Raw genomic sequence first — 17,505 nt, 5'->3', positions numbered from 1 at the left:
AACACAGTTAGGGGACGATCCTCCAAATGGGGCAGAGAAATCAAGGGCTCACATTCCTATCACTTTATTTGCACCATTCAAGAGAGGCACCTATCTTAGCAAGGCTATTCTGAACTCACTACATATGTAGCAGCTAATAGCATTGCTCCCAAGGGCAATCAGCTCACCTAAAATTTGAGTCATCCTCTAGAGTGAACCTGACTCTTGACTGACTCTAGAAAAAAACCTTGAGTAATGGCAACGTGGATTGAATTCAGGCCTGAACCACCACATGACCACTTCTGTACCTTTACTCACCCGAGGGGTAGCTGAAATCTGTCGTTTTGCATCCTGCTGCCAGCCCCGTGTGCCTGTGTGCTGCTATTAGGAATGAAAGGAGGAAGGCAGAAGGTAGGACCTAAGGTATACCTCTCCCTGCAGAAGTAAACTAGTGGGAAGAGCAAAATATCTTGTGGACAAGATGGTATGTTCAACGCTACCTAATGGGCACATGGGACATGGTCATCTCTTATACAACTCTCCCATGGGAATTAATTTGCTCTCGAGAGTGTTCTGGAATGGAGGGTGGTAACTTTACCATGGAGTCTCTATGAACAAATGAATGATATGCACTCACACCTACGGATGGTTTGCAATGCACGTGCATGGAGACTGTGTCACTGACTCACCCCTGGATGGCGGTCTCTCCAGATCCGAATCAAAGTGGATTGGTGGAGCAATGTAGGAAACCTGCCCATGGTGAGCCTGCCCTGTGGATAAATAAGTGTTTTAGTTCTGCTGTTTCCTACAGAGATCTATCAGGGCTATAATAAAACATACATCATTTTTATGGCACTGGATTCAAAACAAGTTTGCAAGTATTTTGTTCTACTGTGTATTTTTCACAATGAACTTCCATTTTGTGGAGACCTCTGATGAAAAGTTGAAAACACTTCCATTTCTTTTTTGCTTTTTCCATGCAGACATGGGTACTATGTTGATCTTGTTATACGTGCTTTACTTCTATCACATACATTTTGCACTATGTTCTCTTAAAAGGCTATATGCCTCAGAAGACAACCGATTTCACACAAGCCCATTCAATCTGCTGATGTCACACTAAGAAGGAAGCAAGTATTTCCATGTCAAAGCAATTTTTAAAGGAAGTGTGGTATGAAGTACAACTGCATCTGTTTTTCCCACCTGCAGAAGATGCAGATATCAGTTTACGGAGTTCAGCACTGCTTTCACTGGGTGGAAACTTTTTGGTTCCCAACACTGCAAAGCAGTTTCCCAGTTGCTAAAAACTCAATTACTCTACAGTAATTTGCAGGTAACTATCGAGAAACTTCTATTTATAATAAAAACATGCTGTTATAATTCATCTATTTACTGTAACAATTTACAGGGTTGTTAATCTCTTTTTCTAAACATGGAAAGTTAATGACACATAGATTATGATAACAGTTAGAGTAACCTTCCTGTTTCAAGTAATATTTGTGCTGCAATAAAAGCAGTTGATTCCTCTTATGAGACACATTCCAAATAATTAATATGGCTCCCTGTTGACACTTGCTGTTGTTGCTCCAAGCAATTTCCAAGCTAGCGTCACAGGCAGCAGAGCAGTGATATAGTCTTCGAGCTTTTTTGTAATGACATCCAGGAATACCACAAGCGCAGTATGCTCGTGCACATAATATGTTCAAAACATCTCTTCAGGGGGATAAAATATTAATGGAAAAAGGGGTGGGGGGGGAAGTGTGTCTGAATGGGCAGGTTATATTTTCCATTTTACACCAAGGCTGACTCAGATAATTTGCATTATTAGCCATTACAACAACTGAATGTTATTCAGGTTTAAAATCTACTGACATATCATAAATTCTATATTTGCTTTTAAGTGCTTTAATATGAAAATCTGCTTCAGGCAAACCCAACTTACCCCGCTTTCCCCTTCTTGTTTACATGTTAAAAATCCATTTGATGTCATTAGTGAGCACAAGTCATCATTTAATAGCTGCTCGGTTCTGTAGCAGAAACAGGCAGACAATTTGCTCTCACTCCAAGCTGTTCAATGTGCAGGATCAGTGCCCTTATAAACATAGGACAGGTTCCCCATTTGCTGCATCAAAGATACCACAGAGACGCAAAACAGCTGAGCTTGGCAAGGAGCTCTGGAAATCACCTAGTCCAGCCCAAGGGCAACAAGAGCCCATGGCAAGTGGCCAGTCTGATTTTTAGTAACTCATAGAACGGAAGCTCTGCAACATCTCTGGGCAATCTATACCAGTGCTTGGCCACACTCATAGGAAAAAAAAAATGCACTTTTTCTTAGGTTTAAGTGTAATTTCCTATATTTCAATTTGTGCCTCTTGTCCTGACACTGCATGCCTCTAAGAAGAGCCTGGCTCCATCTTCTTTATTTCCCCCCCTCAGATACTTAAACACATCAGTAAGATCTCCTGGACAGTCCCAGCTCTCTCAGCCTCTCCTCACATATAGATGCTTCAATCCCTTAATCACCATTATGGCCCTTTTTTAGGACTGGCTCCAGTAAGTCCCTGTCTCTCTTGTACTGGGTAGCCCAGCACTGGACCCAACACCCAGGTACGTCTCATCAGTGCTGAGCAAAGGGGCAGGATCACCTCCCCTGACTTGCTGGCAATGCTCTGCCTAATGCAGCCCAGAAGGCTGGGCTTTATTTCCCTATGGGCACATTGCTAGCATATGGTACTCATTTTTTTTTAATAGTCTTCTTGGGACCGAGTGATCCCAAATACAAAAAAGAATGATTCTGAAGGCTTAAAGGGCTAGGCTGGAGTAAAGAAGATACATGCACAGTATATAAAAGACTACAAAACATCTACAAGTTTCTTTAGACATTCATTACAATTCAGTAATAACTATGGAAGTTTATGAATGTTTTATAAAAGCTTTTACCTAATATGGAGAAAGCAGTAGCATCAAATGCTCTCTCGTGATAAATGAAACAAGTTACAGAAAGCTTTTATCTATTTGCTGCTGATACAAGACACACTACTTCCAAAAAAACCATCAAACTTGACTTCTGTTAGACTGTACCTTTCTTGCACTGCTAATAAATAAAATTTTGGGTTTTAATATTCTCTCTACAAATAAGCAATGCAAACAATTATGCTTCATTTTCTGGGCATGAATGGCAGCTTAGTTGCTCTTCAGGCTCATCACAGTCTTTCTACATGAGGAACAAAGGCTCTCCACAGCTATCTGCGGCCTCAATTATACACTCAGAATCAAGATACCTTACAAATCTTCTTGTTAATCAACAGAATCACATTTTTTCTTTCGTTTTATTATTATTGGCAATGGTGACATCTGAGAGGGTTGAGGGAAGTTGGGCAAGGGCGGGGAGGGGTGGGGGGGCAGTGCCAGAAGCAAGCCCTAACAATGGGGCTGGTACACAAGCACATTGAGGAAACTAACTCAGGAGGCCAAACTACAGGATCAGAGCAACGGTCTTTCTATCTTTAACTATTACAAGTTTTGCCACCAATTCCTTTAAAAAATACAATTTTACACAATGGACCTATGCAAGAATTTGAGGCTGGTATTGCTGGTGCAGCTCAAGTCGGTTGCAATGACCGACAGGATAAATTTTGCCAAGTGATGCCAATTCTCAGTCCCTTTTGTGTGAATTTTGCAGTTTCAGATGCTTACTTCAAGTCTCAGCTCTAGGAATGAATGACTCCAACTTACCCCATTTACAGCTACTTCAGAGAAACACTTAAAAAGGGGAATGTGAAAGTCTCAAAAAAAAGAGATGGTAGAAATACTCAACATCTCCCTCTCTAAATCACTTAGTCCCTTCAGCTATTTTTTCTGCATGTTGAGTCTGAGCTGACAACAGTGCAGCACTGGGCAGCAGGATATGCTCTCCCTTGCCTGCATGACCATCTTTCCAGCTGTCAGGCTTTCATTTGTACCCACACATCCATTAACCCGTAAGCCTATTTGACTGACTGCTCCTCAACCTGAAGAGCTGCCCACAAGCTAACCTATATTGGCCTGGTACCTATGCCTATAGGAGACACAATGGCTGCTGTCAGATCCTCCCTGAATTTTGCAGGACCCTCCAAAAATAACTGTACCTCTTTAAATAGGTGGCTTAGTTTTTAGTTATTTAAAAAAAAAAAAAAAAAAAACAAAATAAAAGTCAGCTTCTGACAAAATACCAAAGGTCAAGATGTCTCCATTGCTGATGGGAAGTTGGGCATGCCTTATACGTAACAGCTTGCACGGCCTTCTCCAAATCCCACCCTGACTATAACCATCTGGTGTTTCTGCAGCTGGCTCCCAGGTAAAAAAAGTAAATAGCAATCAAACATAATCATCAAAGTAACTTGCAATGAAGTTGCCAATTTCATATCTAATAGCTAAGGTTGGGCTCTGTTTCCATTATTCCTCTTACTGGCGAGGTGTGGCCACCGACATGGCCGATGGCCATAGGTCCCCATGAGTCGCAGGAGCAGGGCAGGAGAAGCAACAGGTAACAAAGGCTAACGCTGGCAGACAACTGTGGGTCAGTCCTTATCTGCTTTTTTTTTGTATACCATAAGAAATCAGGTCTAGTCAACACTGCATAGATGTCAAAATCATCCCAGGTGGGGCAAACAGCAAACATGACATGGACAGCCACAAACTTCCTTTCTTCTGCTCACACTGCCTCTCTCAATGAGGACAGACATATGGCATCCATAGTAGCCAGGCCATATGGGCACATGGTAGTAATGGGAAAAGAAACACATTTGGTAGCAGCAATTTTGGGAGTGAAATATAGATACAACCTTGAAAGTCTAACTTGTGACATGGCCTTCCTCAGGTAGAGGAAATGGAGGAGATGTCCGTGGATTAGAAAAAGTGCCTGGCTGGCCACTATTTTCAGGTACAACACATGAGAGATGCAACACGTTTAAAAAAGCCAGTAACTTAGAAGAGCAAAGACAATGTTGTGTGAGGACTGAAGGATATATAATAGCTTGGCCTAAGGGATTTCATTTAAAAAAAAATTTTAAACAGATGTGGATGCTCACAGACAGAAAATAAACATCCATACACCTTCAAAAATCTTCCCCAAAGTGATTTAGTCATCTAGAGATGCCACAATATAAAACTACAGAAAAAAAACCCAACTCTGAATGCATGGCCTAATCAAGGGAAGAAGCAGTCTCATCTGTTTAGCTATTAAAAACACTTTCCTTCAGTCCTTTTCGGAAACATATACACTGTTTGTAACACCTAACAGGGCAGACCTCCCTCCTGACTCTGTGCTGAGTTTCCAGTGCCCGTGATATTTGATTTTTCTAGCGAACAACTCATATCACCACGTATGTATGCAGGAAACCTTTCTGCCTGGCTCTTGCTCATTTTCTTCCTGAGATTTTACTGTGCACCGTTACAGAGAAAACCTGAATAGACTGGAAGATTCAAATCGCCAAAAGCAAAGAGAAAGAACATAAACATTCACCAGACTAAAAATAAGCCTTTTACAAACACCTGATGAGAGACCTCCTAAACATCTGATGAGAGACCTCCTAAACATCTGATGACTTGCCTCCGAAAGCTCTGGCACTGGCAATGCCATGAAGATAACTAAAATCACCAGAATGACTGGTCCTCACTTTTCCCTACTGCTCCTTTGCTAAGTGCCCACAGTACTGTGGTGGGCATGGACAGTCTTGCACCTGAATTGCAGTTCTCCCCTGTGTCTGACCCAACTCCAGCAGCAGAAATGAGAAGCCACCACGAGATACATATTTTAAACAAACATGCTTCAAACTATTTGTCTCAAGGTGCACTACTATGTTGGATTGCATCTCTTCCTCAGTTTTCCACCCATTTTCCAGTCTCTTTTGGTATGTTTTTGTCTTCCGCGGGCTCACCAGTGCTCAAGATCCTTCTTAGACAGCTTAGCTAGTATTTCATTTAATTTAATTTTATGTTGGTATCTCTGATGAGCTGGTGCTCCCATGCTCTGTCTCTCCTATGTCCTTTGTTGTCAGCACCTCCAAACGCAGCCACCTCCATGGACTTAATCTCTCATTCTGTTTGTGCACTCACTTGAATCACTAATGAGTTAAGTTAATAACTGTGAAAGCGCACACCAAGCCTTTGATTTTAGTTCTTCACATCATATTTTTTTTTAATAACAATGGAATGGAGACATAGTAGGTACAATGAATATTCTATAGAAAAGTTTTGTAAAACATACCAACAATTTTAGTAATATCTTTACAGAGAAAGTATACTTTAGACACTGTGGCCTTTTTTTCCATGTAACTGAAAAATTCCATTTTTAAAAGACGTCCAGTTTGTCTGTGATGATCTCATCTGTAAAAAATAACATTAATTTTCATCTACATTTCTGTAACCCTCTAACTGTTAACGGGATTTTAAAAGAAATCTAATTTATTATCTAAGTGAAGACTACATACCACTTTATTGGACTGCAATTTCACTCTCATCCTCTTTCATTTCCAAAATTAGTACATTTTTTTCTGGTCCTTTTTTCTCCACTCCTAAATCTTTTTGAACTCCATAATATGTACGCATATATAAAAATATATGGAAAGCTAAATTAAAAAGCTGGTAGGTTTGCTAACAAACTCTTCTGACACGCCATTAAACAAATTTCATTCAGATCTATTACTCGGCATATATTCAGACTTCTCCTGGCAAGCCTTTTTTTCTGTCTTTCATCAATGACTATCTTTACAAAATATAACCTCCTCACTGCCCACCCTTTTCCATTTTGCATTAAAAGCTTTCTCTTTAAATTCTCTTTAAATAAAGCTTTTATAAAGCCATTCCCTACCTCAGACATGTCAGAGTTGGTACTGATTCTGTCCACCGCTTCATTTATTCATGGATGTTTATGGCGTATTTCTCTTTCATCTGTACATCTCTTTCATCTTTCATTGCCCTTTTAACTCCTTAGGGTATCAGTAACTCATCCGCTCCCTCTACTTCTCTCCCTCCCAGGGTTATTTCCCTGTCCTTCCCTTGAAGCCGTGCATGCCTCTGAATACAAGAAAACCTTCTTTTCCAAAGGGCGCTCTTCGACTACATTATCTCTGCTCTTTTGCCATTCTGCCTCTTGTATTTCGTACCTGGAACCACCGCGAGCTTAAGGAAACTGCAGCAGGAAAAGCAGGGTACCTGCAAGCATGGCTGCATGCAGAGGGACCGCTGGCTCCTGGTCACGGCTTCCTTCTTGAAATGGAGGTTACCGAAAACAGCAGCCTCAACAGGCATGACAGAGAGTCTACAATCCATGTCGAGGAGAGAGCTCCTGTGCAAAGCCAGCGTAAGAAGCAAAGGTTTCTTCTCCCATACTGTTCTTGACAGGAGCAAACTGATAATGTTGCAACTCTTTATGTTGTTTAGCTATACATTGTTTTGAAGTGTCATCAAATGTATACAATAACAGCACTTTAAAATGTCAATATTATGTGCTTATGGATCTTATCTTACAGGTGTAATTTAAAGTCTGAGTGTAGGAGACACAGGACTGGTGCTTTTTTTTTTGCTTTTTTTCTCTTGTACTAGAAACCTGCTTTGAGATGTGCATTTTGCTTCTCTGCCTTCCAAAGACAAGAGTCAACAGCAAAACTCACAAGGAACCAATTTGCAGATAAGAAGCAGGAGATGGGTTCTTATCTCCCTGTCCCATGCTGCGGTCGAGTTCCCTAGTATTGACCAAAGCAACTTGCAGGCTCAGCCATGGGGGCTGCCAAATGTGAAGAAAACCTTGAACTCGAGGAAGAAAGCTCTATCAAGGATGCAGGGAGACAAGCGAGCTGTGGAAACATTTGGCTAAGACCTTGTCACACACACATCTCATGTTTTAGAGTAAATGTAAATCCAAAAGCAGCACCTGGCAGTGTGCTTGTGTAAGCAGACAGCATGATAAAATGGACTAGTCTTTTCCAAAGATGTTCTATTCCTGCATTGAATCTGTCACAACAAACAATAGCCTTAACCATGAGAGGAAAGAAATAAAAATGGCCTTTTTTTTGATGACCAAACTGTCCCTCATGTGACAGCCATTACCCGAGAAGGCCTAGGCTAGGTTTGAACTACAGGCAAAAAAAAAAGGCAAAAAATAATGCCAAAGGAATGGGTTAAAAACTGCCTGAGTGTTACAGCAGTTGAAGAAATTGGAGGCTTTTCACTAGTGGCAGCTGCATATTTTGAAAGGAGCATTTAGGACTCAGAAACTCATGCCCCAGTTGAAGTCTGAGGTGAAGAAGCTTCTTAAAGTCACACTGAGATTCCTCATTTTGCTGTGCAAACATTGTGATTTGTGTTTTGATGAACCTCATCCCTCTGTTAAGAACTAAAACATTTGATTTAGCAGCACGTTGGCTCCAGCGATGCTCTGCATCCTCCAGTGCATGTTCCAGAATTTACCCTGCAGTATGAGAGCCTGGTGCAAGGGCCAGGAGGGAAGAAGAAGAAGAAGAAGAAAAATCCCAGGAAATATTTCACATATGCTGTTATAATTAAAACAATGTTAAAGATCTCCTATCTTCCCCCCATACAGCAGCACACGGAGAAAGGCCGTATCCAGGTCTGGCTTTCCGCAGTGCCCAAGGCAGAGACCTGACCTGCAGGGCTGCACATTTTTTGAGCTTTGCTCCCTGAAAGCTTGCATGGCAGGCTAAAGAAACATGACACACAATATTATTCTTCCCCTCCCAGATGTGCTTGCTGTGCTATGAACTACAATTTACCAGTCACCTGGACTGGAAAACAGAGAAGAGGAGAGGGATTTTGGTGCAGAGGAGATGGATGGATTTGGAGCAATGCAGTTCTCAGGGCCCTGGGGCAGATGATGAATATTGGTAACCATAAGCAACCCAGAGTGAGTTTAGCAATGGTGAATACAGCGAAGCCCAGGGAGGTTTTCTTGTCCACATCTCAAAGATTTAATCTGATACTCTCTGAAGAGTGCTGTGCCAGCTTCTGCCATCCTTACTCTGCTCTTGTCCCAGAAGTCAAACGGGACATTTCCAACTGCCTTACTAGGTCAAGCCAAGCCTGTTCAGCCTTAGATGAGGCTGAAAAGACTTGAGATGGAGAAGTTAGGAAGCGCTTTTGGCAGGGAACCTAGCCAAAGCCATCCAGCCCATCTCCTGCAGAGGCAAAATTGTTCCTTATGTTGTCCTGAAACGTATCTCCTTGGGGCTGCCTCATCTTTGATTTCCCTTTCTTGAGGGGGAGGAATCCTGCTGCCTCCCCCCCGAGATGTTTCTGCCTTATTTTTTCCCCAGTCCTTGCTCTTTTCCTCCTGCCTCTGCTCCTTTAGGTCCTACTTTTTGCTGCTGTGGTCTCACAATAGTTTCTTGCCAACGTTTCTTGTCTCCTCCATCTCTCTTAGCTAGGCACTCCTAACCAAGGGTGCAGCTTCATGTTATAGCTAACCCATTTCACAGTGGTCTTCCCTCCCTTGGGATGTGGCCAGGCATTTCCATTCCCCCCCTTACAGCAGATCTGGCAATTAATGCAAGCACAGAGCAAGCTAGAGCTAATCTGATGAAAAACAATCCACCCAAAAAAATAATTACTAGTTTTCCACTGGCTCAATGAACAGAACCAACTCAGGCTGCTGTGGCGGCAGTGCTAGATCTGGTGCGAAGGAAATGGCAGACATAAAAGATCCAAGGGTGCGCTAGGGATAGCTATCAGTTTAACCGTAACATAAAACTGCATCTGAGAACAGTAGTGCTGTTGTATCTGGACTTCCCCTTCATCCTCACAGCAGGCTCTCTCCTTGCCCCAGGGAGACTCCCACCAGTTGCATCCTTTCTTCAGCACCTTTCAGACAGCTTTTCATCCACCTGCCAGCATAATTTAGAGAGCTACATCTCACAGCTCCAGGTCAAGGGTTTTAACGAAAGCCAAATGCATTACAGCACACTCACTCCTCGCAGGCAGAGCCTGGGACGCAGTCCTGTCTTTCTATTACTTGTGCCGCTCTTACTTATGCAGAAGGAGGAGAAGCAGGGGAAAGGAAGGAATCAGGCAGTAGCTCTTGCCCTGTTGAGCTTAAATTTCAGTGGCAAAGCATCTGGGGGGGTTGTAAGAGAAATCAGCTGAGATGCTGAATTACGTGGTAGGAGACACATCCAAAGCAGACAGGTAGATCTGTGAGTCAACAGCGTGGAGATGGTAATTGAAGTGTCTTGTGGTTTCAAATCTTGTGAGATGTGGTCCAAGACTTTGTCACTCTCACTTTCCTCCATTTGTGACAGCCTATAGCAGATGTCCCCTCCAATTCCGCCTTTATTTTCCAGCCTCTTATCTCTGCTTGAGTAGCATGGTCTCCATCCCCACGTCAGACCTCCCTGGTACTGCCTGTACCTCTGCTGTGATTCTCTCTTTCTCCTCTGCCACCTCTTGAGTAGGTGAGACCTCACCTTCACTCACCTTCTATGTCAGGTAAGTCTCTCTCCAGGAACTCGTGATTGCAAGCCTCCAAGAAACAATTTCAGTGCACAAGCCTGCTTCTCTGGCACTTGACGTGCATCCTCTTGTTCAGCTTAATGAACTCCACCTTCCATAGCCACATGATCACATACCACGCAGACCTTAACTCCTATCTTCCATGAGTTTCTGTGAATATTCCTCACTGTGACAGCAGCCCAGAAAGGACTAACAGACAATAAAGCATTAAAGTAGTCTTCTTCATTACAAGTATTTTTATCAACCGCTTTCAATAAGGAAGTGCAAAGAGATGAGTAATTTGTTTTTTGAGCAGGTCAGTGAACTCTAACTTCATTAATCATTTCTTTTGATGTGCAATGGAAGCCTTGAGACAGTACAGCCTGCCTGGCTCTGCTTCCAGCCTGCTGCCAAGCTAAAGCTATGGTGCAGGGTCCCTGCAAGAGGGCAAAGGCTCCATCGCAAAGCAAGTGATCAAGCAGTAAACAAGATTAACACTACATTATTTGATGAAGAAATGAAACAAGGGTGAATATTTTCTCCATGACCTAAAAGAACAGTAAGCTAAGCCACCTCATCTTCTTTCTTATTTTTTCTTTACTTCTTTCTTTCTTTTTGAGACACTATAAGGTATGCCAAGAGCATGAAGGACACGACTGCCCATAGAGAGATTTTGACAACTCCCCTCTGAGTGCTAAAATGCTGTCAGCCAAAAAACTGAGCTGTTTGGGCAAACTGATCCAACTCTGACAGACTTCCTCTCTGTTTTCATGTTTTCTCTCTCAATCAAAAGCCTGCTAAAGAATCCATGTTTTCAGTTCAATCTCAGAAAAGGGGGAGAAGAGAGGAGATCACCTACTTTTGCTATACTGTTCATCATTAACCTAGCTGGATGGAGAAACCTGTGAGAGTAAGAGGAAGGTCTCAAAAGTCTCTTGTATCTCCCCATTGCATACAGATGGAACTGAATACAACAGTTTCCCTAACTCACATGTAGCAACTGCATATGGACTTTCTGACTGTTGGCAAGGGCAGAGTCAACACGTTTTGGGTGCAGACAGCAACAGCACAGGAGGCAATGCTTATAGGCCTGCGCTTATCTCCAATGTCAAAAACAGGCAAGCTGCTGGATTCTTTTCCAAAGAAAGTCTTAGTGGGATTTCTTTTCAATAATCATTAGGAATCACCTCCTTCTTCCTCGGTCCAAAGCCACCTAAATCTAAGCATTTTTAAACTTTGTCCCTAGCTGTGAATATATCTGTAACCTTTCTGCATTTGCATTTTCAATGCAATTTTTGATGGTCAAATCCTGGGAGCACTCTTACCACTTTATAGCAAAGATTAAGCGTGCTCCTATCACAGTCAGTAAAAGAGCATCTAATTGTCTTGATTGGGAACTCCAGAGATCCCCAGTCCTATCCAGTGAAACAATGCCAAGCAGTCCAAAAGTGTCTTACAAAACAATTTGGGGCTGCATTGGTTTTGCGCTCTTTCCACCTTTGCACGTAACATAACTTTACAACTCAATGACTGCTGTCTTGCTTGTTGGGTCTCTCTCCATGTTTTTTCTAGCTAAGTGTCAAAACACGGTGATGTTTGTTTACTTTTCCTCTTTACCTACCTGCTATAAACTCAGCTGGGGTAACCCATGCTCAATGTGGCCAGTTTTTAAAATCTTATTTTTAAAGACTCATGCAGCAGAATTGCCAATTTATAGATTCAAAGAGATCTTAAGTCTGTAGCTTATCAATTTTAGTCAACTATGGTCTTCATAAACTTCATCATGTCCCTTTTCATTATTTCACGAAGGCAAGAATGACAGGAGTTTTCACCACTTGTTCCCTTCATGCTGCTCTCCTACACTTATTTCTTTCTACATGGCCAGGGACTGAGAAGTTTGCAATCGGTCAGAAACTGCACAAGCCCACTGACTCTAAAATAACTGTGCAGAAAACACATCCATACATTAAATACAATTCTATAGACCAGATACAAGGTCATATATAACTTTTTAGTATCACATACTCAGTATTTGGAACCTAAATTCTTTAAAGTCCTTCAAAAGTGTTTCTGGATTATTCTTATCTCAGTTCCCATGATGTTACTGTAGGCCTTTGGATGACAGTTTTGATTAAAAGTCTGCACACTGCCTGGAACAATACAATCCTGATTGGTACTTCTTGAATAATACATATTAATTCTCATCCGAGCCTCCTTCACACTGTATGAGTCATGCTGGATGCCTGTCCTCTGCAAGGGCAGTAGACAGGACTGCAAGAGCACTGCTCTGTCTTTCCAGTGTTGGGGCAAGGGCCCCAAGGCACTGCCAAATTTCCTGATCTCATTGATATAGCTGCATACATGGAGGGGGAAGAGGCACGTTACACTACACTGTTTCTGATGTGTCTGTCTGGACCCAAAAAGGAATACAGGAGACATACATAAGAAGGATATGGACTAGTTGGAGAAGGTCCAGAGGAGGGCCACAAAGATGATCAGAGGGCTGGAGCACCTCTCCTATGAGGACAGGCTGAGAGAGTTGGGGCTGTTGAGCTTGGAGAAGAGGAGGCTCTGGGGAGACCTTACAGCGGTCTTCCAGTGCCTCAAGGGGGCCTACAGGAAAGATGGGGAGAGGCTGTTGTGATAGGACGAGGGGTAATGGTTTAAAATAGAGGGAGGTAGATTTAGATTGGATATTAGGAAAAAAATTTTTACAATGCAAGTTGTAGAACACTGGAACAGGCTGCCCAGAGAGGTGGTGGATGCCCCATCCCTGGAAGGCTGGATGAGGATGGATGAGGCTCTGAGCAACCTGATCTAGTTGGGGATGTCCCTGCTCCTTGCAGGGAGGTTGGACTAGTTGACCTTTGAAGGTCCCTTCCAACTCTAACCATTCTATGATTCTATATAGCATGACTGAAAATTAGACCATGGGGTCTGAAAAGTACAGACAAAATGTGGCGTGTTTCAGCCCAGTTGAAGACTCTTTCAACCCCTTCTGCCTCAGACTCCTGCTCTTTGCAGTGAAATATGCTGCTATAAAATTAATAGACAGCTTTAGTTCTGAATATTTTCTTTTGCAACAGACAATACTCAAATTTTCCTTAGTCATATATTCCATCCCCTCTGAAACACAACCACCCAATATTTCAGTGCAAGAGAAATATTTTTTCCCTTTTAGAGCTACAGCCCCTTGGTTGCTTTAATGAACATACAGATTAACATATTCATATATGCTAGCCCTGATCACCATCTCAAGCTAAACTTCCTCTAACAGCCTAACATTTAACCTTACATTTGAGTTTCTTAAATGATCTTCTGATCTAAGAAGTGACAAACTCAAGCTTCAATTCTCTGGCCAATCTGGCCTGTCAGTGACATTCTTTACCCTCTTGTGACTCAAGCAAGGAAGAAGATATGCCAGTATTTTTGACTAGGTATCTGAATGACATGAGACTCACAACTTTTAAAGAAGTAGCTTCACATTGAGCAATGGTAATGACTATCTTATTGATGAGTACCCCAGAATGGACACATGCTGGTCTTCCCTGGATTAGGGAAAGGACAGAGCAACTGTTTAATCCCTCTTGTTTAGGGTTATATCTAATAGCATTTAGTGGCTTTGGTGCCACTCAAAGGGAAGTATGATTTCTGGGTTGGTTCCTTGGGACTGAATATGCAGTCTCAATCATACTGGCCATTCCAGCTCTGATTGACATGATAGTTTCAACTGAAATAACATTGGTTGAATGGCTCAGTGATCACTACAGCAAGAATCGTGTGTACACAAGAATCTGATAGAAGATAGTATTTTGCTTTCAGCAACCTGTATTACAAACAAGCTCACTGGCTGCAGAAGGATTCTTGAAGCAGCACAATCTGCTTAAAGATAAGAAAAAGAAGAGATTAAAAAAATATATATATGTATTCTGCTGTGGAAGTAGTTGTGACCCCACCTGGCAGTGACACCTTCAGAGCAGCATAAATGTACCTTTCTAAAACCAGCCATCAGTCCTTAAGCAAACCAGCTGAACCCTAGGCAAGCCTCAACAGAAAGGCCACCTCCTTTTCACAGACCCTGCAGATGGCGGGAACACCACTGAGGTAGGTGGCTGTGCTGCTCTCTGTGCCAGTCTACCATTTCAAAGTGAGTTTAAACTCTTTTGCACAGGTGACTTCTTTGTGTAGGAGTTCAAGCTTTCATTGTCCTTCCCTCCAGGGATGATTGAGAGATGGAGTATCCTTCTCAAGTTACTGGATTTGAGGAATCATGCTGTTGTTATTTCCAGGCAAATCAAATAGAAGCAAAGAGGGACAGTAAATAAGGGGGGAAAAAAGTCCCTTAAAAAAAGAGATAAACCCTGATGCTTCTACAAAAAGGACAAGACTTGCTCACCTTCACAGCAGGTTGGAAACTCTGGTGTCCTATCCTGTATCATTGTGTTCAGGGAGCACGTCCTCTGAAAGCTTCTCCATTGCAAGAAGTCAGCCAAAAATATCCAATTAGTTTCATACAGATGAGAGGCCAGATTGCAAACTGCCTGTTACTTCACAAAAAGGCCGCTTTCTGTTCAGGATAACCAGAGCTTTAAAAACCACTAGAAGATTATTAAGGAGTGAGACAAAAAGAAAGGAGTGATGGCAAGAAAAAGTGGAGGGCAACAAAATATCTGTGCTGTGGATTGAGGGCAGATAGCTACACTTTCTGCTTTACAAGCTGGATGAGTCAGGGAGCAGGTTTTCCCAAGGTACCTCAGTCAAGCTGATTACAAAGGTTACAAACGACTGGAACAAGCTTAGAAGCTCCTGGGACAATCAGAGAAAAAACTAACCTGTGAAAAATCCTCAGTTTACCAGGTGCTTGAAATTACATTGCTTAAAAGCTGATGCTGGGAAGACAAGTCACTGTCAACCTCAAGCACGTACAAGTCAGGAGAGATACCCCCAAATTCTGACATTACATTCTAGGACTTTTAAGCCAAAAGCAAATAAAACCCACAAGAAATAGTGAATATTATGGATTTAGGCTTTTCCTTGCTGTGCCACAAAGTCTTCAGGAATTGTGTTTTGAAGCTTCTCTTTCTACTTAGAAATGCAAGAAGACTTTTGTACTTTTAAACGGAACTGAAAATCCTGAGATCCTAGGGGCTGAGGCACTGGAAAAACCATCACTGTGCTCAACACCATGGTCACTGGAGTTGACAGCCCTCTGAAGTTTAACTTCAGAGACCAAAACATAGAGCCTGTCTTTGTGAAAATTTGTCTTTTTGGGGGAGTATTTAGAAAATTAAGAAAGCAGAATATAGCCCCAGATGCCTGATCTGGTGGTGATCTGGTAACAAAGTCAGGCTGCTGGACTTTGCACTGGAGCAGATGAGCACTCATGTGCTCTGTCCTACCAGCTCCGTTGGGGATAACCGCCCACAAGGAGGTTAATGGTAAACTGGGAACGGTAACATCGTTAAGCAGCCACAGCGCCTGGGCAGCTCAAGTCTGCTTGAATTCATGGCACCATGAATTAGAGGCATACATTTTAGCTAGTCATGGCGTACCCCAGACACATGCACAGAAACGCTGCGACAGCTTGAGTTGTTCAGCGGGAGAAATCATATTTGAAACAGCACGTCAGGTTTTGATTAAATGAGCAATTAAGCAAGCAAGGAGCAACATGCCCTAAGGTTGCAGAGATGATAAGCCAGTTTCAAGACAAATGGCCAAATCTTTAGATGATGCAAATAGTTGCAACTTCACTGCCTTCAGCAGGGCTGCACCTTTCCATGTGAGCCATGGACCAGCGCTCCCCAGCCTGGGGTAAAAAGCCATTGCGCAGGGAGGCAAAAATTGACACTTTACAGTGATTTCTAATGCAACACAGGGATTTGCAACACAGAGATGAGCTGCCAGCAACAATCCTCATCTGTGTCAACCTCCTCTCTCTTTTGTCGGTAGGCTTCTGTACTAGGGGCAGCTGAGTGAAAAGCGAGAGATGGGAAAACGAGCACCAGGTATCTGGTGTTACCCTCTCACCATCAGAAGCTGGTAAGCGTCTTCAATCTTGTTTATAAAATTAATCCCATTCAGATGCTTTTTTGAACTAAAATAATGCAATTCAGTGAACTGACGCATCTTACATTTTCAATGGAGAACTTAGCAATTCTATCATAATCTCCCCAAGTTGATGATCATCTACCAAAATTTCATTGATCTTATCTATAACGACCTCCTATTGAGTAGGAGGTCTCCAAGATGAAGAAATTAGGGTCATTTGAGGTCAGCAATCCTACTGCTGAAATTTTAGCTAAGAAAATTGTCACAGACAAATTAATGCACTGGAGACATTGGAACTGATCAGTATGTATAACCAAAGGATAGACTGCTGTCAGATAGTGATTGTGTAGACACACTTTGATATCAGCAAACCCTTTTTGATCTGGTCCACATCTCCCTGTTTCAGACCAAAGGTCCAGAATTCAATTTAAAATACTATCAATAGCGCACTAAGATGGACAGAAAAGAGCAGGTTATCACCTTAGCTTACTATGGGGTGCAATGAAATGAGAAAATATCATGGCCGTCTGAGGATGCAAATTATGATTTAGCTAGAAAACAGTAAGCAACCAAGCATTCAGGAGAGACTGCGGTTGTAGAAGGAGGGCCCCATGACATCAGCAGAAAAGCAAGCCTATGCTCCCAGGAAAGAGGGAAATTCAGAAAGAAATTCAGCCCAGCTCAGGAAGATGCAGGGCCTGGATCCATCCCTGCCTCTCATTCAGACAGAGAACCTGGAAAGGCACCAAGGCTAATTTTTAACCAAAGTCATCTGTGCTTAGCTCTGCAACAAATGATGGCCTCATAAAAAAGGCCATATTTACATTTAGCTCTGCTGGCCACGTCTCCGTCATGCCTCTACTCCTGGCATTTGACATCTTCAGCCATATCATGCACATGTCAGCTGCTCTTGCTGGTTTTATTGTTAGTGTGATGCACCCAACCACCACAAAATCTGGCACATGAGGCACTCCCTGCTAAATGCCAATCTCTCCA

The 17,505-nt window shown here is 42.5% G+C and overlaps 1 protein-coding gene across 1 annotated transcript in view; it reads right to left on the bottom strand.

The window, feature by feature from the left end:
• Nucleotides 1-17,505, bottom strand: part of ADGRL3 (adhesion G protein-coupled receptor L3) — a 553,885-nt gene that overhangs the window by 157,537 nt on the left and 378,843 nt on the right. Inside the window, exon 7 of the mRNA XM_086746193.1 lies at nucleotides 669-749. Coding sequence (XP_086602319.1) covers nucleotides 669-749 — 81 coding nt within the window. The remainder of the gene's footprint in view (nucleotides 1-668; nucleotides 750-17,505) is intronic.

Source organism: Chlamydotis macqueenii, chromosome 4, assembly GCF_036417535.1.
Source record: "Chlamydotis macqueenii isolate bChlMac1 chromosome 4, bChlMac1.mat, whole genome shotgun sequence".
Classification (NCBI taxonomy): domain Eukaryota; kingdom Metazoa; phylum Chordata; class Aves; order Otidiformes; family Otididae; genus Chlamydotis; species Chlamydotis macqueenii.
This window is presented reverse-complemented; position numbering and strand designations above follow the sequence as displayed.